General features: G+C 35.6%; 1 protein-coding gene across 2 annotated transcripts in view; it reads left to right on the top strand.

The window, feature by feature from the left end:
• LOC149572182 (L-arabinokinase-like) overlaps nt 1-26,267 on the top strand; it is a 307,470-nt gene that overhangs the window by 140,379 nt on the left and 140,824 nt on the right. Inside the window, exons 15-16 of one of the 2 annotated variants that reach the window (XM_089813447.1) lie at nt 10,989-11,161; nt 11,265-11,436. In XM_089813447.1, the coding sequence (XP_089669573.1) occupies nt 10,989-11,161; nt 11,265-11,436 (345 nt within the window). The remainder of the gene's footprint in view (nt 1-10,988; nt 11,162-11,264; nt 11,437-26,267) is intronic. The other variant, XM_089813448.1, reaches the window with a different exon arrangement.

Raw genomic sequence — 26,267 nt, 5'->3', positions numbered from 1 at the left:
ATTATGTTATAATGCTGGAGTAATTAGTGAGTTGAAAAGTCTGCTATGTATTGGATTTTATTAGTTGAAAATTAATATTATTTCAGCAACATTTCAATTTTCAGTTTGCATATTATTATAAATTCCTTTTTGTTCATGTTATGTGGTTTCAAATCTATGCAAAGACATAAAAACAAACAAACATTTTATTTCTGGAGCCATAAAAGGGTTTAAATATTTAACGGAGAAGTTAAAAGTTGGATGCAAATTATTTGACTAAATTCCTATCAGCAGTTGGTTCAGTTTTTGGGCAATTCTAGGGTGTCCATTACAATGATATCAGAGGCTTAAGTCCTGCCATCCTGTGGAAGCTTTATAGAGAATTTGGAACAGTTGGATAAAGGGAAAAGTGTTTGACAAAATGTCAAAACACTAAAGTCAGAAATAAAACAGGTTTAGAATGTATGTTTGAGCATGTGACAGAGGCCATTAACTTCTGCCATTCCAGAGCAAGACAACAAAGATTTAGACTCACAGAGCGAGTAGTCTAGTTCATCCATGCAGGTGGACATAGAATCCAGTCATATAGACACATAGGAGATATTCTTTGAACAAGACAACAATATGGGTGATTGAGATGACAGGAATACAAGACTAGGCGGAGGCAGGAATGCCGGTCCAAATCAGAAGGAGGGAATATTCAGACGGTTACTGGGTACGTTAGAGGAGGGGCAATGTATACAACAGGAGCAGAATAGGCAAATGGATATGATGTTGCATCTTATGGCTAGACAAATGGGCATCAATATTAATCTATGTGATGCAAACAATGGAAATGGGGGCAATGATAATAATAGAGGCTGAGGCAACAACAATGGTGTTGAGAGTAACATTAATGGTAAAAATAATAGACATGGCAACAATGGGAATGAGTCTGATAACTTTAGACATGTTGCACAACTAGCTCAAACAATGAGCTCAAAACCTCGTCTACACACCTTCCCACCCAGAGATCTGGTTCAACCAGTAAACAAATTGCAGATTACCAAGTTACAGGATTAGTTCAGGAGGGATTGGGAGGCCAGTGGACCGGAGTTTTAGGCAGATATTTCCCTGAGAGATTATATGGACTTGAGGATGAGTCACTTGCCTAGAGTAGGAGGGAGAAATCAAAACTTTGAGTTGAGAAAGAAAGTTGGGAAACTTTCTTTACCTTATTATGATGCCTCAAGGAAGATTACTGCATCGCAGAAGGTAGATACATATTCCCAGTTGAATACGATGCCTGAGGACGAGGCTATAAAGTATGCAACTATTCATTTGGATGGCCCAGCGCATGAGCAATGGCACCATGGCATGGTAACTTTGGGGCATAATCAGATCACATCTTACGAGGAGTTCATTGAGAGACTCATAGAGAGATTTGATACCAAAGATCCTGAGTTACAGTTTAAAGAGTTGGCACAACTCAAGTAGTGGGGATCAGCTGAGACATACATCAGTGAATTTCAGAGGTTAGCTATGTTAGTTACAAATATTTCAGAGAGGAGATTAGTAGTGCTATTTATGGATGGACTCTCAGATCACTTGAGGGGTTGGGTTAGGGGGCATATGACCTGACTACATTATAGGAGGCCACTAAGAAGGCTCGTGACTTAGCACCTTCTTCTTTTAAGAGCAGATTTCAGCCAAGGGATTCACATATGAAGAAGGATAAGGGTAAGGACAAAAAACCTTTTTACTAGGATGCACAATCGAAAGGGGATAATAGGAAGTTGGATAATGACACCATGAATGAGTTGAGGAGGAAGAAGTTGTGTTTTCATTGTAGCGAGCCTTGGGACTTATCTCATAAGTGCCCCTCTCAAGGCTAAGGCAAATCAAATGGAGTATTTTTCAGAGGAGTCACAATCAGAGGGGGAGGATCAACACTCTGATTCGGATGAGAGTAGCATCCAGAGGAGAACATCATTCCTAAGGATGATAGGTCATTTGCATGATTGACAGGGGCTCAAAAGGCGATCACATTTAGGGTTAGGGGTACTATCCAGGGGTAGAAAGTGATCTCTCTCATTGACATTGGGGCTACACATAACTTCATAGATGCATGGTTAGTAGCCATGAGAGGTTTACAGATTGAGGAGCATGCTGGATTTAGAGTCATGGTAGTTAATGGTGACAAAGTATTATGCACTCAGAAGATATCTATTCTTCACATTAGGTTTGGAGATGGCTATGAGTTGGAGGATGAGTTCTATATGGTAGACATGGAAGACTATGATGTCATCCTCAACATGACATGGATGGCCTCACTAGTTAAGTTTACACTCAACCTAACAAAGCTAGAGATGAGATTCCAGCATGAGGGAAGAACTGTTGTACTCAGAGGACTTTCGGATGGGAGTTGCAGAGTAGTCTCCCTAAGGAGAATGTAGAGACTTTTTTTGCATAATGACATAGAATGGGCAGTAGAGTGTTTCATCATGCCAGCCCCACAGGAGCCACAGGTAAAGAGTCATCCACTAGATATCTAGGAGATACTTGACAAGCATGCCAAAGTATTTGGTGATATTCCACATGGGGTTCCTCCTGACAGGGGAATAGAGCATGTTATTGAAGTTGAGGAGGGAGCCAAACCGGTCATGATTACCCCCTATCGTCATCCTAAGAAACACAAGGATGAGATTGAGAAGGCAATTAAGGAGCTATTGGAGATGGGGCACATCAGGTCTAGCAAAAGCCCTTTTGCTTCAGCAGTAGTTCTAGTGAAGAAGAAGGATGGGACAATGCATATGTGCATCGATTACAGGGCACTAGATAAAAAAAAAATTAAAAATAGGTGTCCCATTCCTAGGATTGATGAGTTGCATGGTGTACGCTTCACCAAAATTGATTTACGATCCGGATACCACCAGATTAGGATGAGAGCAGAGGATATCGAAAAGACAACCTACCGATGTCACTATGGTCACTTCGAGTTTGTGGTTATGCCATTTGGGCTAACTAATGCACCTGCTACATTTCAAAGTTGTATGTACTAGGTGTTCAGGGGGCAATCAAGGAGATTTGTCTTGGTCCTCTTTGATGACATCTTGGTCTTCAGTAAGACCTTGGAGGAATACTTGCAGCATTTGGAGGTGTTATCTATTTTGGATAGAGAGTCATTGTATGCCAAGGAATCAATATGCGAGTTTGGCTTGACCGAGCTCCTTTACCTTCGGCATATCATTAGTGCTGATGGTGTTCGTGTTGATCCTGAAAAGATTAGAGCTATTGTGGATTGACCTACTCCCACAAACCTCACGTAGCTTAAAGGGTTCTTTGGTTTATGTGGTTTTTATAGGAGGTTAATTAGAGGATTCTCACAGATTGCTGCACCTTTGACAAATCTTACCAAGAAAGGATCCTTCACATGGACAGAGGCAATGCGGAGATGTTTTGACCACTTCAAACAGGTGATGTCATCTTGTCGAGTTCTAGCTCTACCTGATTTGACTAAGCCATTTGAGCTGCAATGTGATGCTATAGGAGACGGGATAGGAGCAGTATTGATATAGGAGAGACACCCCATTGCATTCGAGAGTAGGAAGCTTCGAGGAGTTATTCTCTCTACGACAGGGAAATGTTGGCCATAATGCATGCATTGGCCAATTTCTGATCATATTTGGTAGGTGGGCATTTTGTGATCAAAACTGATCACAATAGTATTAAATACTTCATGAGCCAGCGTGATCTTAATGATCAGCAATAGAAATGGGTTACTAAATTACAGGCTTATGACTTTGATATTGAGTTTGTCAAAAGTAAGAAAAATGTGGTGGCTGATGCTTTATCTTGGAGACCTCACTTATGTGCTCTGGAAGAGGTTTCAGGAGTTTGGAGAGATCGAATTGCAGCGGAGTATGCAGGATATGATTGAGCTTCTAGGATAGTTATGGGCACCATTCAGGATGACAAGTATGTGTTGTTGGATGGGTTGATCAAATTTCAGGACAAGGTTTATTTGATCCTTGCATCACAGTTTAGAGAGGAGATTCTGAGGGCATTTCATGATGTACCTACAATTGGGCATCCCTGGGTCTTCAAGACCTATAGGTAGATCCGAGAGCGGTTCTCATGGAGAGGGCTTAAGGATGATGTTCAAAAGTATGTTAGGGAGTGTGTAGTTTGTCAGTAGAATAAGGGAGAGCACACGTTTCCTGTAGGTTCACTACAACCCTTGCCCATTCCCAACAGGAAATGGGAAAGTATTTCTATGGACTTTATTACTGGTTTACCACGAGTGCAGGGAAGAGATTGTATATATGTGGTGGTAGACAGAGTAACAAAGTTCTCTCACTTCTTTGCTATTCTTTCTACTTATACAGCAACATAGGTTGCAGATATATTCTTCAGAGAGGTCTTTAGGTTGCATGAGATATCAAGATTTATTGTTAGTGACAGGGATAGCGAGTTCATGAGCGCTTTTTGGCAAGAGTTGTTTAGGTTGTGCAGTATGGATCTTACACCTAGTACGAGTTACCACCCTCAAACAGATGGGTAGACGAAAATAGTAAATAAATGGGTGGAAGGCTATTTGCGGAACTATGTGACTGCGCAACAGAGATCGTGGGTCAAGTGGTTATACATGGGGGAGTATTGTTACAATACCACATACACATGAGCATCAAGATGACTCCATTTATGACATTGTATGGGTATGAAGCACCCAGCTTCATGGATTTAGTTTTGCAGAACAATCGAGTGCCCAAAGCCAAAGTCTTGTTCCAAGATAGTCAGGATATCTTGAGAGCACTCAAGGAGAACATACAACAGGCTCAAAATTAGTAGAAGTTGTATGCTGATCAACATAGGGTAGAGCACAGTTTCGAGGTAGCGGATATGGTATATTTGAGGCTACAACCATATAGGCAGTCATTGCTCAAGAGGAGCGGAGCAGAGAATCTGAAGCCTAGATTTTATGGTCCCTACAGGGTGATTCACAGAGTGGGAGAAGTCGTCTATGAGCTTGAGCTTCCAGAGGGCAGTCGGGTGCACAATGTATTTCACGTGTCGAGGCTTAAGAAAGCCATTGGTTAGAGTGCAGTTCCTTCTATAGATTTACCGTCTTTGGATGAGGAGGGAAGCTTGTGTTAGTACCTGAGGCTATTCTAGACACTCGAGAGAGGAAACTCAAAACTAGGATAGTGAAGGAGTATTTGGTCAGATGGAAAGACCTACCAGAGGTGGATGCTACATGGGAGAGTGAGTAGGTTATTCAGCAGGCTGGACTGAGATTGCTTGAGGACAAGCAATTTGAAGGGGGGCGGACTGTAATGTCCCCACTTTAGCAGTCAACCAAGTGTGTGTGCGTTGGCTTAGTTCTACATGGTCCCAAGGGTTAATGAATGGTTTAAAGGGATCTTAGAGTGTTTTGACCTAGTCATCTCCTGTTTGGGCCAAAATTGAGTTGATTTACTCAGTTTCAGGCATACTTATGATTTTTAGTAAGTCAGCAGGACATAGGGGAGGCTAGTTTTGGTGATTGAAATTGGTACTCCGTGGTGAGAGCTTTCTGACGAGCTATCACTCGTGCCATTCGGAGTCCGATAGCTAATATATTTTTATGTCTGAAGTATTATTAAAGTAACAATTAATTTAGTTATAAAATATTAAAGTGTTACTTTAATATTAAGTTTTATGGGGATGTGTGCAAATCAAAAGGGGCGCCTAAGGGAGACAAGTGATTATTTTAATATGTTTTATATCTCACATCATTTATCCCACATTGCTCATGTGAGTGGAATGGACCTTTGGAGAAAGAATAAAAGGGAGCGTGAGTGGCTTGATTCGGGAGGTGGAATATAAGGAGAAAATTGATGTGTGAGTTGTAGATCCGTTTTTTGGCATTAGAGGACATCTATCCTCTCTTGTGACATTCTATACATCATTCCCTTGGGGTTTGGCCTTTGGAATTCATTGCTATCAGCTTCATTAACAGATAGATTGGGCACATTTCCAGTTATAGGCGGATTGGGTGTTTGCACATATCATTTTCGCTTCTTGTCCGATGCTTATGCCATTGTGAAGGGATGATTTTATGAGGGTCTTGGACTGATTGAAGGTAGATTTTACTGTAGCAGCATTGTAGCACAGCACTATTCATGTTACTGTAGCATCAAGATGGGAAGTCATTACTGGAAAATTATGTTATAATGTTGAAGTAATTAGTGAGTTGAAGAGTCTACTATGTATTTGATTTTATTAGTTGAAAATTAATATTATTTCAGCAGTAGTTTAATTTTCAGTTTGCATATTATTATAAATTCCTTTTTGTTCATGTTATGTGGTTTCAAATCTATGTGAAGACATAAATAACAAACAAACATTTTATTTTCGGAGCCATAAAATGGTTTAAACATTTAACGGAGAAATTAAGAGTTGGATGCAAATTATTTGACTAAATTCCTATCCCCAGTTGGTTCAGTTTTTGGGCAATTCTAGGGTGTCCATTACACCCTCTCTTCAAGGTTGCTTCTAATGAAATGTCAGCCTCCATTTGAATCTCAATCTCCAAGTCTGATATCAATCTTCCTTCTCCTTTGCTTTTCACGGTGATGGGCCCACGTCTTGTCCACTGCCTTGGTTACTTTACATTAACCTTTCATTCCACCTTTAATATATATCAAAGTGCTTGTAAAGGTGTTGATTGTTTGCAATGCTAATGTCACCATGTATAAGGAAAAATTGTATTTAAAAGTAATAACTCCATTATAAAATGGAAAAGCAAGGAACGAGTGATGATACATCATGCATCTACCCCTTTAGTGCATGACACGGAGGATAATAGGACCACTAAACATAGCCGCCAACGTGAAGAAACAATGTCCAATGCATTCCATGCGATGACGCTAGCAGATAACATAGGATTGTACTTGCCATGAGAAGACAGAGGGACCCATTGATGAAGCATATTAATATAGGGTGATCCAGAAAAGGCATGTATTATTAGTGCGTCAGAGTGTGACATGTATGATAAAATATCATGTAGACAAAATAATCGAGTGAATGCAATCAGAGAAATCAAATATGAGTTTGACTGGTTTTTACATTCCCAGTCGATCACAATGCATTTAGAGAATTAATAGAACTAAAGGAATGCCATAGTCAATTGTTGAACCAAATCTTCGAATAATTAAGCAGGGTGAGCAGAAAATAGTGAAGGGAAGAGTTATATCTGTCTGTCCAGCTTTTAACCTAAATCGAGTTTCCCTCCATAATACATTGTGCCAAGACAAGCCTTTATACTGGTGTGCTCTTTCATTCGCTGTCCATGTTTTTCTTGTGTCTTTGCCAACATGGATGATCAAAGGGGAAATAACAGAGGTCTATTAGGGCCTACGCAACCTCCATTTTTTCTTCCTGCACACAGGTGACAGATCTCTGGGTGGAGATCAAACGTGCATGACAATTAGATCCATCACTTGATTTATTTTTTAAGACCCCAAGTTTGATTTAACCTGCAATTTTGCTGGTTCATTTCAGAGTCTCTTTGAAGTAGAGGATGATGCAAGCAGTAGCACAGATGATCTAGCCACAGAGGAATTGAACACAAGGTGCAGAATTGCGTTCTGCGGTGCACTTATCACAACAGACCCATAGATCTCAAATTAACGTCAGATTAGCATAGTATATTGTTGCTCTTCCCCATATGTTTTACAGTGGTATATTCTCTGATTTTCTCCATGGTTCATGATGCATTTGCAGCCTGCTCTGATACCATGTTGGATTTCCGGGATCACTGCAAATGTAATAGCACTGCCGGTGTAGGGTATGTGCTTTTCAAATGCAGATCCAAGTGTATATAAATAGGAGTAGAAGAGACATGTCTCATGAAGAGACATGTCTCTATGTTTAATCAATATTGGTTATTGCAAGTTAATTGTCATTAGACATTATTAACAACTATATATATGTGAGCAATGTTTCTGGATTAGATTGTTCACATACTAATCCAATCCAATCCAGAAACATTGCTCACATACTAATGGATTGTGGAAATCTGATTATGTTAACTATATATATATTAACAACTATAAGCTAATTGATGATTTTTCAAATGCAATAGTGTTTAAACAATAACCATAAAGGATTGAGTCTAGATGAAATCAATCCGATTGAAGCTATAACATCAACATACATATATCTGGTGTTTCGATATTGATAGCCTCTTACTTTCAAGTCTTACTACTTGGGACTCTAAAGCGGTTATATTTTGTTCATAGACTACTGTATTTTGATGTCTGAGACTTCTAGATGCACATAAGTTTTGGATAGTGATGGACCATAAGTTTTTGATGTTTGAGACTGTTGTTAAAATGCTTTGTTTAAATTCATTATGCTGTTATACTTCTGGTCTCATGATATTGTTGTTATCATTTGTTGAAATCTCTCTCTCTCTCTCTAATATATTATATATTTTGAAAAAATTGTTTTCATATATTTATTTATATAAAAGTGTACCACTTCCCCCTGCTGTATCCTAAAACTGGGCCTCCAGGCAATGTCCTGGAATGCATTCCCTCGTCTCCTCATCCCCATCCCCAGAACGCTTTGGAACATAGAAAATTTCCAATATTCTTCGTGATGAATTGCTTTTTCATTTAGATTTTTAACAATTGTGCACAAATTAATAGGAAATGGAGTGAACATTGTAAAAATCTAGTCTTTATTTCTCTTTGGTGATTAGTAAAATTACAGAACTATGCTGCAAATGCTGTTGTTGCATGTTTTCCAGGCATTGTTAGTAATTCGTCAAAACCTCTCTTCTTGTAAACAAGAACTAGAGGCATTAATAACGCTGAAAATTGCCGATGTTCCTACTTGACAAACTTAAAAATGACTTTTTTTTTTTCAATTTCATCCGGAAAATGATTTCCTGGTGCATGTAGAAAGTTAATATAATTCCTCAATTATCTGAATTGTATGGTATTTTCTTAACATTAGTTTTTTTAACCATTTGTTATCTTTAAAGAACGTTAAACATTTATAACACTTTCTGCTTGAGAACTACTCGTACTCCAAAAAAAAGTGAATGTGTGATTTACAGGGATGTTTATTTATAGACTTTGCCAGTAGTAAGAAGGAGATTAAAGCTCAAAAAATAATACCTGTCAACTTTAGAAATCCACAAAGCTAAACTCATCTTGCTGTAGTCTCTGAGATAATGGCATTGGTAAAAATTTAAAGCTACGACCTTCTGTTCTGGAAATAATGATTTCAATGGATGCTACATGTCTGCATCATTTTTTCTGCTATTTGTCAATGCTTTAATGTCTTTTATAAGACAGCACAAAATTCAAAGAGGAACTCCCAGAGATCTAAACCTAATCCTAAGCCAAACTGTTCAAGGACAGAGAACTGTCGACAAAATATACCAATACAAGCTCTATAGAAGATTCTTTGAGCTGGGGTTTGTATAAAAGAAATAAGTAGATGCATATGTTTTTGCATTAGATACAAGCAGTACAATGTTACTAGTTGTGCCTTGAAAGTGAGATTATCAATATCAAAGCAAAGAAAAGTTGAGGATTTTAGTTGCCTGTTTAGGACAAATGCACTGTACATGACAAATTACAACGGAATGATCTGAAGGAATGGGACATAACCTAAACAATGGGCTTGTAGGGCTGGCTCCTTATTTATTCTAAAGCTAATTTATTGGGACAAGAGGGGAAAGAGATATAAGAAGCAAATAATATAAATGAAAGGCTACTGTAAATAAAGTTTCTTTGATGTCTTCAACAGAGCTTTGAAACTCATGGTTTAGCAGTCAGAAAAATAATCAAAATAAAATATGTATGCACCCGACAAATTTATAGGTATATTCAAGAGTCAGCACTTACAGAATCACGGCCTCTTAGATTAGTAATTTTTGTTTGGATTGGAGATACACAGAATGTGAAATTACTAGATCTGGACACATGCACAGAAGTTCTCTTCGTTAGTTACTTTTTATAACGAGTCAGTACTTTTAGAATCATGCCTGTTAGATCAATAATTTTTGTTTGTATTGGAGAGAAACATACAGTGTGAAATTACTAGATCTGGATACATGCACAGAAGTTCTCTTTGTTAGTTACTTTTTTATAACTTAGGGTGATTTCACTAGTCTTTTTAATTGTGTCTAATGTATCTTTATAGTTATGTTGACCTTAACTTGGTTTTAAATGTCAACAATTCTTTAATTTATCAATTAAGTCACACTCAACTGTAGTCTGTAACCATACAAACATAGTTGCAGACACAGTTCAGCATAAATTGAACAGATACTTTCAATATGATTTGGTCAATGCTGAGAGTATAATCAATTGCTTTTAGGAATGCATCCAGTTAAAGCTCTCTTCTGCATTGAACAAATGTAATTTACAGAATAGAATCTATACTATGGTTTAAACTGTAAGGTATTATTGTGAAAATATTTAGGGCCACCTTTATATGTTCCAAACATCAGTAAAATATAAGAACATGATAATAAAATGCAGACATACAAAGCTGATTTGTTTGTACTTTCATCATTGAAATTTTTTCTCTCCTTCTGTAGTTCTTTTCCAGGAGAAAAAGTTTGTGCATCATCCCATTCCTAGTACATATGATATATTTTCTTCTTTTGGGCATTGGGAATTGTGGAAATTTGAGAAACCTAAGTGTTATGACTGTTTTGAAAAAGGGTTTGATAATGTTGGTTCATTTCTCAGATGTGAGGTTTAGAAAATGGTTGTTAGCTTGTGCCCACCTAAATGTAAGGAATGTGCAAAGAATTAAATCTGTGGTATGTTCCATGCAGTTCTGTTTCAAGAACTGGCTGGAGCCTTTATGTGTGCATTATTAATATATTTTCAACTGTTATGATAACCTAAAGCCAATTTGTCATTGGTTTCACAAAGAAGGGTGTCTCTAGTAATTCTAGACTTTAAACCTCTTATTTTGTACTTTATGTGGCTTTGATTGTTCAATTAATTGCTTTGCAGTTTAGTGGAGCAAGAAGATTGCGAGATGCTATTGTGCTTGGATTTCAATTACAAAGGATCCCTGGACGAGACATCTCAATTCCCGAATGGTATAGTCATGCAGAAACTGAGCTAGGTCTTCGTCCTGTGACACCCAATGGAGAGAAAAATGAACATAATGCGACTTCTGTTCCGTAAGTTTATAACACTTGGCAGCTTGTTTTTTTAAATTTCATATACATTTTGTATATTTAAACTCATTCAATGCTAAGAAAGCTATGCCCCATGTCTTTTAAGAAGAGATGTTGAAGACTTTGATATTCTACATGGAGACCTGCAAGGCTTATCAGACACAATGACTTTCTTGAAGAGTTTGGCAAGTTTGGACTTCCATTTTAACTCAAGTGAGATGGGAGAAAAACGTCAAGTACGTGAGCGGTTGGCTGCAGCTGGATTATTTAATTGGGAGGTCTCTCTCTCTCTCTCTCACACACACACACACACACACGCACATTCTAGCCAGCAATGTTTCAGTTTGTAATTGGAAGTGTCTTTGAGTGGCTAATATTTCAGTAGGTATTAGTAAACTGTTGAGCATATGGACGTGCTGTTTACATCCTTATCTTTCTCAAATTATTTGTTTCATTTGTATTCAACTCAATTCCATAAGTTGCAGTTAAGATCCATATCATTAGCATTAAATCAGTTAAAAGTTTTCTCACCCAGCCTGACAATTACAAACATTAAACCAAGCTGGGAAATATTTCTACATAGGCAAATGCAAATTAGAAATGGCATAGTAGAAACCATATAAGCACAAGCAGAGAATGTGCAAAGAATGTACATCAAAAAATAGAGAACATTATAATAGATATTAAGACATTATATGTGTACAAACTTACAACTTAAGAATCCCAGCCCACCCTGTTTTAGCAAAGAAACCAAGGAAGACAATGTCATAGCCCTAATTTGAGATATAATTTTAATAATAATTAGATTATACAATGTTAGGAAATAAATAATGATAATAGAGTTATATTAAAACTAATACTAAAATACTAAAATAAGAGATAATTATTATTTAATCTATATTATCAATGAAATCATATTAAGTATGATATTTTAAATAATTATAGAATAGTAAAATCAAAATGAATAAATAAAGAAGTTAAATACAAGAGACGATATTGTAGAAAGTATGTTAACTTTCTAAATAGAAATAAATAATATATTAATAATAAACACAAATAAGTTAGTAAATAAATAATATAACATAGAATAATATAAATTAACTAAATATAATGAAAAGTTAAGAGATATTTAACATATAGACATGACTCCTTAAAATTAAGATATAAAGGGAAGAGAGTTTATTATAGAGAGGGAAAAAAAGAGGAGAAGATGGGAGTTCAAAAAGGAAAAATGGAAGAGGAAAATAATATGAAGAAAATAAGAAAGTGATTTTTTGAAAATGTATCAATGATATTGAAAGGATGAGAACCTTAGAAAGGGTTATATTTATGAACAGTTGCGACTTTTCAAAAATGTTGTAACTATATTGGAACTTTTTCAAATGATTTTAGTTATGAATATTATGACTTTTTGAAAGGATTGTAACTATGAAGTCTCGTGACCTTTCAAAAGATTTGTATAATGAAAGGTTGTGACTCTTGGAAAAGAATAAACAAAAAATGTATTTTTTTATCCTATCCTTATAATTAGAAAACAGAAGAATTTTAGAGAGTAAATATAGAGTTGAGATAATCAAGAAGGACTAATTCACTGAAAGGGCGATTAATGATAGAGCCACATGGACCAAGCAAAGAGGAAGGTGAGAAAGGTAAGTTTATGAATTATATTTATTTAATTATGTTTATAGATTTATTTATATTAATGAATCAAACTTGTGGATAATTTATGTATACGTTAATATGTAATTTGAAATGGATAACACACATGACTTAATAGTTAAAGAATTAAGGTCAAGAGAGTCCCTTTTGAGAGAAGAGAGTTAATATGGTTAATTGTTTAAGATCAAGAGAGTCCTTTTGGGAAGAGACTGATTTTAATAACTTAAGATCAAGAGAGTCCCATTGGGAAGAGAGTGATCTTAATTCAGTTATAAGGCCAAAATATTCTATAGATGTTAACATATGCACATGTTTCAAGGGCCCTAGATAGAGAAAGTCTCTTCTAGGAAGGACCTTAAAGGGAGCACTTAATAGAAAACAGAGAAGTAACCGGAGATCTAAGGATCCTCAAGAGGATTATTGATCCTGATGTGGAGACGTTTTAAGGTTGTGTTAAGAGAGGGTAGAATAGTGAAATATATTTTATTATTGTATAAATTCTAAAATTTGTTTTTGTAGATATTATTGTCCTTGCTAGTGGGGACATTACAATGGTATTAGAGTATGATCTTGCCATCCTGTAGGGTTAAAGAAGATCTAGAAAAATAATTTATATGAAATACTAATGTAAAAAATTAATGACTGTTAGAAAGGATTCAAACATATCCATGATAGCAACGCAAGAATTCAGACTAAAAGAATTGTCTATTTAAAATCAAGCGAATAAATTATCTAATTGCTTGAGGACAAGCAATTTGATGAAGGGTGGACTGTCATATCCCTAATTTGAGATAGAATTTTAATAATAATTAGATTATACAATGTTAGTAAATAAATAATGATAATAGAGTTATATTATAACTAATACTAAAATACTAAAATCGGATATAATTATTATTTAATCTATATTATCAATGAAATCATATTTAGTATGATATTTTAAATAATTACATAATAATAAAATCAAAATGAATAAATAAATAAATAAAATTAAATACAAGAGACAATATTGTAGAAAGTATGTTAACTTTGTAAATAGAAATAAATAATATATTAATAACAAACACAAATAAGTAAGTAAATAAATAATATAACATAGAATAATATAAATTCACTAAATCTAATGAAAACAAATATCTAACAAATAGACATGACTCCTTAAAATTAAGAAATAAAAGGGAAGAGAGTTTATTTTAGAGATGGAAAAAAAAAAGAGAGGAGAAGATAGGAGTTCAAAAAGGAAAATGGAAGAGGAAAATAATATGAAGAAAATAAGAAAGTGACTCTTTGAAAAGGTATCAATGATATTGAAAGGATGTGAGCCTTGGAAAGGGTCATAATTATGAATAGTTGCAACTCTTCAAAAATGTTGTAACTATATTGGAACTTTTCCAAATGATTTTAGTTATGAAGTATTATGAACTTTTGAAAGGCTTGTAACGATGAAGTGTCGTGACTTTTCAAAGGATTTGTATTATGAAAGGTTGTGACTCTCAGAAAGGAAGAAACAAAAAAGTATTTTTTTATCCTATCCTTATAACTAGAAAAGGAAGAATTTTACAAAGTAAATATAGAGTTGAGATAATCTGGAAGGACTAATTTATTGAAGGGTTGACTAATGATAGAGCCACATGGACCAAGCAAAGAGGAAGGTAAGAAAGGTATGTTTATGGATTATATTTATATAATTATGTTTATAAATTTATTTATATTAATGAATCAAACTTGTGGATAATTTATGTATATGTAAATATGTAATTTGAAAAGTTGCATTTTACAACTTCTACAATATTTGACTCAAATGACTTTATAACTTTACAAGAACATTCCAAACATATTAGAATGGAATAATAATTTCTTTTATCACCATTTTACCACTTCATGGTTATTTTATAAAATTTTTATCAAATAACCAATTCAAGACCATAATAAGGAAAAAATAAATAATTTGCTGGTGCCCGTGCACCAAATACACTTAACACACATCATCATTGTGCGACATATGTATGATAAATGACTAAGAAAAATGGAAGGATTTTTAGGTTATATTAAAAATGATTCATGGGTGAGGTGAGGATGCTTCAATTTTAAGGAGTCAATGGAATAAGTTTGCATGTGGCCAAGATGATTTTGGTTCTATGTAAGTTTTATATCATATGAATGTAAAGAAAGACCCTATAGAGTGTTGGTGGAACCATGGAGGTGAACATCATGAATTGTAATATATTAATAAGATTGCTTTACAAGTAGCTAGATCTTCACCTTGTACAAGAATTTTTAGTATTTACGAGTTCATTCATTTCCTTGAGAGTAATTGGTCAGGGTCATGTTGTGAGGTTTTCATACCATCACCCCATTGCAAATGGGGATTTGTTGATATGACCCACCAAGCAATAGAATAAAATACTGATGTATCTTATCCTCTCTTGAACAAAATATCGGGTATGCTAAGATTGTGAGAAGATCATACAATGACTTCAAGGTTCCTTTTATGTCAGGTCTTGACTGTGGATAAGCTTGGTAGTTGGTGTAATTTGCAAATGATCACAAGGGGCCATTGTTATATTTACTCAAATTCATTTTAAGTCATGCTGGATATGGGAGTTAGCGAAAGGTTTTGCAATGAAGAACTTTTTGGGGATTTAAAAAAAAATGCAAAAATGAAAAGGATTAGGGTTTAAAGATTCTATTCTAATCCTAAGGGTAATAAAAACAATAATGAGTGAATTAATACGCTTTGATATGTGAGACTTCTAAATCTTTCAACTAATGTGAAGCCCACTTTCTAGTGCTAGTTTTTATCGACGTGTGTTTTACGACCCACCAAACATTAGAATAAAAGATCAATGTATCTTATCCTCTCTTGAAAAAGTCTCGGGTATGCTAAGCTTGCAAGATCATATGATGACCCCAAAATTCCCTTTCTATCAAGTCTTGACCATGGTTAAGCTCGGTGGTTGAGGTGGTTTGCTGATGATTACAAGGGGCCTTATGTATATTCACTTAGATTCGTTTAAGTCATGCTAGATATGGGAGCTAACAAAAGGTTTAGGAATAAAGTACTTTTTGGAGATTTTTGCAGAATATGCAGACATGAAAGGGGATTAGGGTTCAATGATTCTATTCTAGTCCTAAGGGTAATGACAATATTATAGAGTATTTTGGTGAACAAATTCCTTAATTACCAAGCTATGCTTTGCCAAGTTATGCTACAACTATGTGTGACCTGGTGCAATCTTCAAAGATTTTGCAAGATATTTTCATACCACCACAAACATCATCATAAAGAGCAATGCTCGTGAATGATACAAGTTAAACATATGCATGAATGGGTTTCATGCTAACTTTGCACAACAATTTAGAATCACTAAAACACCAAAAGTATGAAACAATGAAATTCATCACAACACTATCATATTTTTCATTGCTATCACAACACTTTATCTACTAAGCTTAATTGTCACATGGAAGTCATGAGGGAATTTAGAGAACAAACAAGCATTAAAACACATCAAGTATTCACCAAACGTCAATGAGAACTTAATTGTCTCTGTAGCTCATAGCAACAATCTAAAAATCCTCCTCTTTACAAATGAAAAGCGAGTTCTTTATATAGGTGCTCGATTACAATGGGTGGCCTAATGAAAACAATAATCGATGCTCAGATCATGCCACATTATCCCTGATTAGGGTTCAGGCAAGGAGAAAGGAATTTACATTAATATAACAAGGAATCCACTACTATAGTGGGTAATAATTGCCCACTACGCGTGCTCTCTCTGAAAGGGAGTGGGCTGCAATAAATGACCACTACCTGCTATAAATATAATGCATCTATCCTTGACTTCGCTGCTTTAAAGAGTGAGATCCATACAACACTCTCCAACTCCTTTATAGTGATGCGGTGCCAATTTTTGCTTGAACTCCATAATTGCCACTACCCTTTCAGCTTTTCCTAAATTTTCTTCTCAATCTGGTAACAAGTCTTGAGTGGCGTACATGGTGTTTTAGAAAATGGAGAAGTTCTCAAAATCATCTCTCTCGAAAGCATTCAAACGAAAGAAGTCCTCCAACTTGCCTCTCAAGCTGTCCATCATTATTTCATTCTTTATCGATCTCCATGACAACAAGGATGCAACCATGTTGGATACCCCTCGCTTGTTGTTGTCTTCTACATTTCTCCATCACCAAACAATCATGAATCTTGAATAGAATTTGAAATTGAAATCATGATAATGTATGAGCACAACTTAGCTCAGGGCCTAATCCAAGCATAACAGTCCTTAACTAAAACAAGAGGGACATTAAAAAACTAGAGCTGGAGCTATTGAAACAAGACCAAAAGGACCAAGAAAACCAAAAAGATAGTGGTGCCATCACAAATGGGTGATATGAGATAAAGGTCACAGCATCTGGCAACTCCACAAGTGAAATGTTACAAACATTTCAAGGCTAAAATATTAATTGAAACACATAACCTTGGTTAATAGATCTATGCCCACATAAAGAGAGAAAACAAAACTTGAAGGGGGAGGAGAATCATACATTGTCAAGACTCCTCTAATCAGCGATTGTCTAAGTCTGTGCATATGCGTTAATTCCTACGGAACAAGACCACTTAGAAACCCTAAGACTAGTCATGACAAGTTATATATTCCTCTTGACTTCAAAAGCGTCCTGGATATTGCCTTGCCGCAAGTTAGGTGTCCATAGCCACGACAAAGTTGTCATTGTGAAACCAACAAAGATTGCTCCACTTTTGGCGAGTTATTCTTTTTGAACTTCTATGGACATTTCCACGTATCCCAATAGGCAATTATATCATTTCATCCTTTCTTTTCTCTTTATCTTTCTTTTCAATCGATATTACATTTTTCTTTGCTCGAGAATTGTGAAGCTCACTATAGGTTTAAGAATTATAGTAGTGCTGAAGCAAGACTTTTAAATTGGCATGACTTCTCCTTAAGAAACTAAAATGAACTCGGAGCTTTAATTTGGTGTATGAAATATATGGCAATCTTAGAGTCTAAGTGTCGAGATACAATGTATGCTTAACCTTTGAGTCAAGTTTGCGTTCTAACCTAATGAAAACATAAGAAAGAGAACCTAAGTCTCTAAGATTCTTTATAATAATTATCTAGGAAATGAGAGAAACAACACTGTAGACTCTTTAGACGAAGTTATCTAGTCATGCAATGCATTCTAGCAAATAACACAACCAAACCTTCAAGCGACTTTGTAAAAGCCAAAACCAAAATCGGAAGGGAAAGAAAACCAAAACCACCTGAGAAAACAAAATTAGGGGAGATAAACTGTAAACTAACAAAGGAAAGAAACCTACACTATGGAATGCCAAAATCCCATAGGAGAAAGGAAGCAACTAGACGAAAACACTAGGGAAACAAATCAAAATCCCCCTCTAAACTAAAAGGCGAGCGAAAATGAAACACACCAGAAAGGAAACCAAAACAAGAGTATAAGGGAAACCTAGACTAATTATGTATAGGGTAGGCTTTTGGAAGAAAAACAAAGAACAAAAATAATGCTTGAGAAATTGACTTCCCCTCCTATTAGAGTCTTCAACTGGAATGCATTATCTCCTAGTATTTCAGAAATATGATAAAGACCCTTCCACATATTGTTGAACTTGTCATGATCACCTCTCTTCTTGTGGGCCTTATCCCAACAAAACTTTAAATCTGAAATTCGAAAATCTTTAACCTTCAACATTGTGTCAAGCCATCTCTTTTGCGAACTTCTGCAATGCTTCATTTCTCTTTCCTTCCAAGTGTATTAATTGAGTCAAATGTGTCTATAATCTATCTAAACCTTCCATGTATTCTTGCATGAACTATTAATGTTGAGATCTTCAATTGAATAGGAAAAATTGGATCCTATCCATAAACCTAGTATAGGGAGATGTCCCTATAGAGCTTTTGATTCTGATTTTATCTGTCCAAAGTGCAAATCTCTGTTGTGTATGGCAATCCTTAGGTTTTCTATCAACTAATTTCTTTATTGCACTCATTAGATTCTTGTTTGTCGATTCTGCTAGTTCATTCCCTCATGGATTGTAATTCGATGAGAACTTTAGTGTTATCCCGTGGTCAAATGGCCTAGTTTGAAAACTTCAAAGATTAAAATGCAGATCCATTATCGCATACAAAGGCATGTGGACATCCAAACGTAGTGATGGTATTTTCTTCAAGGAACTTGATGACAACTTTTGCTGTGCAATTTTTTAGTGATTGAGCTTCCGATCATCTAGTGCAATAATCTGTAGCAATTAGGATATACTGGTGTCATCCAAAGGATGGTGGATTAATAGTATTGATAAAATCTAGTCCCCACTTAGCAAATGGCTTCACTTCGATGATAGGATGTAATGGCATTGCAGGGTTCCTTTCACATGTAGCAACTACTTGACAGGTGTGCCAAGTCTATATATTTTCATATGCATCCTTAAATAATGTAGGCCAATGGTATCCCCTCTTGTGGTTTGATGAGCCGTAGCCAAACTACTTTCATGATTGGTTCCATGTTTACTCTGCAACTATTTAAGGATGTGCTTTGCCTCTTCATTTCTAACACATCTCAGATTAATTCCATCATGGTTCTCTCCATATAAGACCACTCCTTGAAGCATAAAATGTTTACATTTCATTCTCAATAAATGCTTTTGCATAGAGTTCAAGTGTTAATGGGACTTATGATTCAACAAGTAGTAAACAATATTATCATACTATTCATCTAGGGATATTTTTTCCAACACATATACTCATTGCACTAATCCAGGACTGGTTGTTGCAATTGCTTGTGTTAAAGATTGTCATTGGACCAACATGATAGGTTATATTTCCATGACATATTCGAGGATTGGCATCCACTTTTCTCTTCTTTCTCCTAACTCATTTTGCATTAACAATGTCTTGACTGTTGCATTAAGAACTATTACACATACCTTGCTTCCTAGAATGTAATGTCTGAATATTTTTATTGCCTTCACTAAAGAATACACTTGTTTGTCAACATTCAGATATCTCAGCTATGTATCCTTTCGTGGTGAGCTCATGTGCAATAGGATGTTCTTTTTTATCATCTGACCTTTGAGTGGGGATAGGCATACAAGTATGATCTGGAGCAAATGAATATATGTAAAAGGACTTAGAGTAATTAGGGCTCACCAAAACAGTTACATCCATAATTGCTTGCTCGATTTATTTGAATGCTCTTTTCTTGTAGGTGTCTAATCTATCTTTGCTCCTATCTTTTGTAAATCCAGTTATAAATTCCCTACAAAGTTGATCTTTCTAAAGAATGACTTTAATTCTTTTTGACTAGTTGACAATCCTAACTTTGATATTACTTGGATACGCTCAAAGTCAATTGGGATTCCTTGTTTTGATATTGCATGTCTGAACAATTCTCCTTCAGTGACAACAAACATGCATTTCTTTGGATTCAGTGAGATCCCATATCTTCTCCATCTTTGAAGGATTTTCCTTAAATCACTTATGTGGTCTTCTCTGAGCATGAAAACATTGTGAGATCATCCATATTTACAATAATACACTTTCTGATCAAGTTCCCAAAAGCATAAACCATGTCCCTCTGAAATGTGGCTCTGACGTTGATCAAACCAAAAGGCATTGTTCTTTAAGAAAATGTGTCCCACTTAGTTGTAAATGCAACTTTCAATCTATCTTCTTCCACCATCACTTGGTTGTACTTGGAAATAGCAATCTAAAAATGACATCATTTGAGAACCATTAACAATTTGTAGTTCTTCATCCTGTAATGACACTAGGTAGTTGTCTTCTTTGAAGCTCTGTTAAGATTTTGGAAATCCACGCACAATCTTATTTCTCCAACTAGCGACCCACCCTGAGTGTCAAACTATGAAAGTGATTCTTTTTTATAATATCTTCTTCACTTCTTGGTATATCAATGGCTGTAACAGTAGATTTATCAGTCTCTACCTCTATCAGAATGGTTTACTATCTGGCTACAGAGGAATTGTATGTGTAATTAGAGAAGTGTCATATGTCTTTAAATCATCGTATCCCCAAGCAATCACATTGGAAAACTCCTTCATAAGTTTCTAGATTTCTTCTTTCTTTGTAGGAGTACAAACCTTTCCGATAAAAACATTCTTGACATTCTCTTTTGTTCCCATGTTCACCTTTTCAAACTCCCCTTCTTCAACTGTCTAATACTTGAGGGCAGTCAATTTGTCTCAATAAAAAATCCTATCCAATTAATTCATTCCCTTAGGAATTGTATTCGTCCTGAAATTGATTATTTCATCAATTTCAAACTAAGCTTGTTGTTGTTCTCCTTCATCTATTAGTTGCTTTTCAAAGACCTTTGAGCTCGTTAGAAAATCGAGGATATGCTTGTCATCTTCAAAAACTTGAAAATTTGTGATATTATTGGGAACAGACGGTGTTGAAGTCAAATCAACCTTGAATTTCTTTTACACAATCCATAGCCAATGGTTCCAATGAACTTGAAAATTGAGTCAGAGAGTTCGCTATAGGATTGCTCGTCTGACTTATTCTTTTAATCTTGAAAGCGTCAAATCTTTCAATCAGGTCCCAAACTCTATTGTGGTAATGTCGAAATCTTTTGTCATGACATGTATATTGTTTTCAAACTTGCTTAACCACTATGTCGGAATCTCCACATACATGCATGGACTTTGCTGCCTTTTGGATAGCAAGAAGCAATCCAATGAAATAAGAACCAATCTATCTTTGCTTATTTCTTTTGTAAATCCACTTATAAATTCCCTAAAAAGTTGATCTTTCTAAAGAATGACTTTAATTCTTTTTGAGTAGTTGATAATCCTATCTTTGATATTGCTTGGATGCACCCAAAGCTAGTTGAGATTCCTCATTTTGATATTGCATGTAGCAACAATTCTCTTTCGGTGACAACAAACATGCATTTCTTTGGATTCAATGAGATCCCATATCTTCTCTATCTTTGAAGGATTTTCCTTAAATCACTTGTGTGGTCTTCTTTGCGCCATGAAAACATTGTGAGATCATCCATATATATATAATAGTGCATTTTCTAATCAAGTCCCTAAAATCATAAACCATGGCCCTTTGAAATGTGGCTTTGACATTGATCAAATGAAAATGCATTCTTCTTTAAGAAAATGTGCCCCACTTAGTTGTAAATACAGTTTTCTATCTATCTTCTTCCACCATCACTTGGTTGTACCTAGAAATAACAATCTAAAAGTGACATCATTTGAGATCTGTTAACAAGTTGTAGTTCTTCATATAGTAATGGCACTAGGTAGTTGTCTTTCTTTGAAGCTCTGTTAAGATTTTTGAAATCTACACGATCTTTTTTCTCTAGTTGGCGACCCACATTGAGTGTCGAACTAGGAAGATGATTCTTGCTGATAATATCTTCTTCACTTCTTGGTATATCGATGGCTCTAACATCGGATTTATCGGTCTCTACCTCTATTGGAATGGTTTACTAACTAGCTTCAGAGGAATTTTATGTGTAATTAGAGAAGTGTCATATGTCTTTAAATTATTATATCCCCAAGCAATCACATTGGAAAACTTCTTCATAAGTTTCAAGATTTCTTCTTCTTTGTAGGAGTACAAACCTTTCTGATAAAAACATTCTTGACATTCTCTTTTGTTCCCAAGTTCACCTTTTCAAACTCCCCTTCTTCAACTATCTAATACTTGAGGGCACTCAATTTGTCTCAATAAAAAATCCTATCCAATTTAGCCATTCCATTAGCAATGGTATTTGTCCTCAAATTGATTATTTCATCAATCTCAAACTAAGCTTGTTGTTGTTTTCCTTCATCTATTACTTTCTTTTCAAAGACCTTCGAGCTCGTTAGAAAATCGAGGATATGCTTATCATCTTCAAAAACTTGAAAATTTGTGATATTGTTAGGAATAGATGGCACTAAAGTCAAATCAACCGTGAACTTCTTTTACGCAATCCATAACCAATGGTTCCAACGAACTTGCAGATTGAGCCAAAGAGTTTGCTACAAGATTGCTCGTCTAAAACTTATTCTTTTAATGTTGAAAGTGCCAAATCTTTCAATTAGGTCCCAAAATCTATTGTGGTAATGTCCCAACCTTTTATCATGACACGTATATTGTTTTCTACCTTGCCTAACCACTATGTTAGAATCTCCACACACATGCAAGGACTTAGCTCCCTTTTAGATAGCAAGAAGCAATCCAATGATAGATGATTCATATTCAACAACATTGTTTGTACATGGGAATTGCAATCTATGTGCTACAATTAAGTTTCTCCAGTTGGGTTGATAAGTTCAACACTAGCTCCGCTTTTTTTCTTCGACTTTGATTCATCAAAAGATAGGGTCCATACTTGATCATCTATGTGCGTCTTGCATGGTTTGACTCTCGATTCTTCATTTTTGCTCTTATGATCCTTATTTCTCTCTTCACCTTCTTCAATTGTTTGATGTTGTGGCTTTGGAATTTCCACATGGGATGAATCAAAGGTTTCTTCAATATTTGATGGTATTGATGCTTAGGGGAGCATCTTTGATACTTGTATAATTGCAACTTTGCATGTGGTGCATGACATCTCTGAATGAAAAATATTATGAATTTTGCACCAATTGAGTAACAATAAGTTTTGATTGCAAGCATTTTTACCTAATGCAACTTCTCGTTTAGAACTTTTTCAGGACGAAGTTCCTAAGACTCAAACATTCCTTCCTTCAATGGTGGTTTTGGATTATTTTTAATGGGCTATTTAGGGAATTCCAAAATCATGTGAGGACATCCTTCTTGATTATAACCTTGTAGCATCAGAATTTCTTGTATTTTGAGCACGTATGATCTCAAACTTGTTTCCATAATATCTCACTGTCTTCTCCATATTCTGTAATCAGTATTCAGATGCTTGGTGTGCTTTCTATCCTTACTGATTCAAAATTGCCCTGCAAGGACTTCCAAGGACTTTCGAGGAAGGCACATGTGTGAAAAGTCAGTGGTAATATACCCATGCAATCTCTTTGCACAATCTTTTTTTAGAAGCATGCCAGATGCTTTAGGAATATCTGCAACAGATATATCAATGTAGCTTTGAACACGTGGATCAGATGCGAATTGCATATGAATATTATTCAATTCTCCCACATCTACAACCTCCGTCTTATCCAGTTGTGGTACCTTCTTATCAGTTTGTACTAGGGCTAATCCCAACTTTCTACATATATGTAGAGGCATTACGTTACTTGGTGCACTAGAATAAATCAAATAGTTATGCAAGATTTTTCTAGAAATTTTGACTCATTCCAGGAAAGAAGCTGGTTCTTTTTTCCCTTGATAAAAAGCCACAAGTTTTCGTGCTCTCAAATTGAATCCTTCATTTTTCTATAATGTATTACTTGCATTCTGTGTAGCATCTGCCATTTGTTCTACTAAAGAGGTAGTATCTTTGCTAGTTTCTTGCGTAGAATCATTTTGCGAGATCCCTTCATTAGTTGCAATTTTATGATCATTTGGAGAACTCTATACCCTTCCAAGAAAACTTAAAGGATTTTGAGGAACCTCAAGTGCATTTGGTAGTACATCCTCAACGATATTAGTGTTTTGTGCAAAATTGGATTGTTCGATGTTTTGTTCAATGTTTTGTGTTCCTCTAGGCTGATGTGAAACATTATGAGAAACAACCTTAAGAGGAACATCATTTGAACTTCTCAACAATGTATCTCCAATCTCAGGAACTTTCATCAATTCATATAATAGCATACTCACTTTGATTTTCGTGAATTCCTCTAGTACATAAGGGCTTAGCCTCTTAAATTCCTCTCTAGGAGGGCTTTATTTCTATTTTTGTTTTGGATTTTCCTTTTGCCTATGTTGTCCTTGTCCTTGTTGTGCAAAGGATTGTATGTTAGGTCATCGCTTCTCATTTTGCAAAGCATTTGTCATGGAAAATTGTCCTCTATCCCCATGTGGATTAGCAGTTTGCTCATACTTGGGTGAGTCTCATAAAGGACCTGGAATATTGCTTGCATTGGAATGTGGAGTTATGGAATTATTTGGCGGATTAGATGTTGTAAATGGCTCATGATTTCTATAATTTCTTTGATATGCCTTTGTCTAAGCATTACCAGATGTTTGCTAAAAAGCTTGCACTACACTCGTTCCTTTAACTAGGACACTCTTGTAGAGGGAAGAAAAATTCATTCTTATGTAGTGATTCATTCGGGGATACAAGTGGAGGTTGATTTTCCAGTTGAACTTGATATCATGGCTCTTCCATAAGACCATTGGCAGATGCAGATGGGAACTTGGATTAGCTTGTATTGACATAATCTTGAGAATTAGGAGTAGGAAACTTTAAAAAATAAAAAAAACTAGTGCTTGGTGGTATCTCGGTCCAAGTACAAGCTGATACCTTGTAGGATGAGGATTCTTAGATACAATAGTGTTTCTTACTTCTCCCTTGAAAATATCAGCAGCTCTCTAAAATTCCTGAAATTACAACTCAAAATGCTGATTTGACCTACACCATCCAGATAGTGTTGTCATCAGTTGGCCGACTTTTAGAAGTTGGAGGATTGTCCAATGGCGAAGGTGCACCTCCATTATTCGGATTGGTGTTCCATGGTCTCTTCTAATGTCCTTGATTGTTGTTACAATAGCCAAAACTATTCTCCTGATGATCTTGATTATTATTTTGGTATTTTTGATTATTGTCCAGATATCCTTGATTATGTCCTTGATTGTTATTATGAAGTACCAGAGGATTTCCTTGATATCTTAGTTGTTATCTTGATGTGACAGATAATTCCTTTGTGAGTTCTACAATTGGTTATTATGATTTCTAAGGTAAGCAACCTCTGTAGACAATTTTTTCATTTATTCAATTAGATCTTTCATTTATTCAACTAGAACAATAGGTTGTGCTGGCATTGCCTGAGACATAGAGGCACCGGGATGCAACACCAACTATTTAGGAGTAGTAATGGGATTGATAGTGGGAGTGTAGTTGAACATTCCCTGATTGACCATATTTGTTTTTCCAAAGTAACTAGTTGCTCCATTTTCCTTTGTTGGTGACTATAAAATAACTCTCTTGGCCTCAGCATATGCTTGAATAAGATTGGTAGGAGCGGGATGAGTTTTTTGAACAAACATGGACGTGAAACAATCCGAGGTCGCATAATAAAAAGGTTATGCTGCTTCATCACCTAGGTGGAAAGGATCTTGCAATCTTGAATAAGCCCTTTGAAATGGGTTATTGAAAGCATTGATTGGCTCACATTGTTGTCTCCTTGGCTTATTTGTTGTCTATACAACTCAGTAGGGTTGATAGGAAATCTAAACTTCTTGAGGAATGCATCCTTCAATTTTTTCCAAGTTTGTGTTGAATTTGCAGGTAAATTGATATACTAGTAAAATGCTTCTTCGCT

The sequence above is a fragment of the Cupressus sempervirens genome, chromosome 2 (assembly GCF_028749045.1).
Source record: "Cupressus sempervirens isolate cs-2001-9-10 chromosome 2, ASM2874904v1, whole genome shotgun sequence".
NCBI lineage: Eukaryota > Viridiplantae > Streptophyta > Pinopsida > Cupressales > Cupressaceae > Cupressus > Cupressus sempervirens.
Note: the sequence above shows the minus strand (reverse complement) of the source record. Positions and strands in the feature narration are given on the sequence as shown.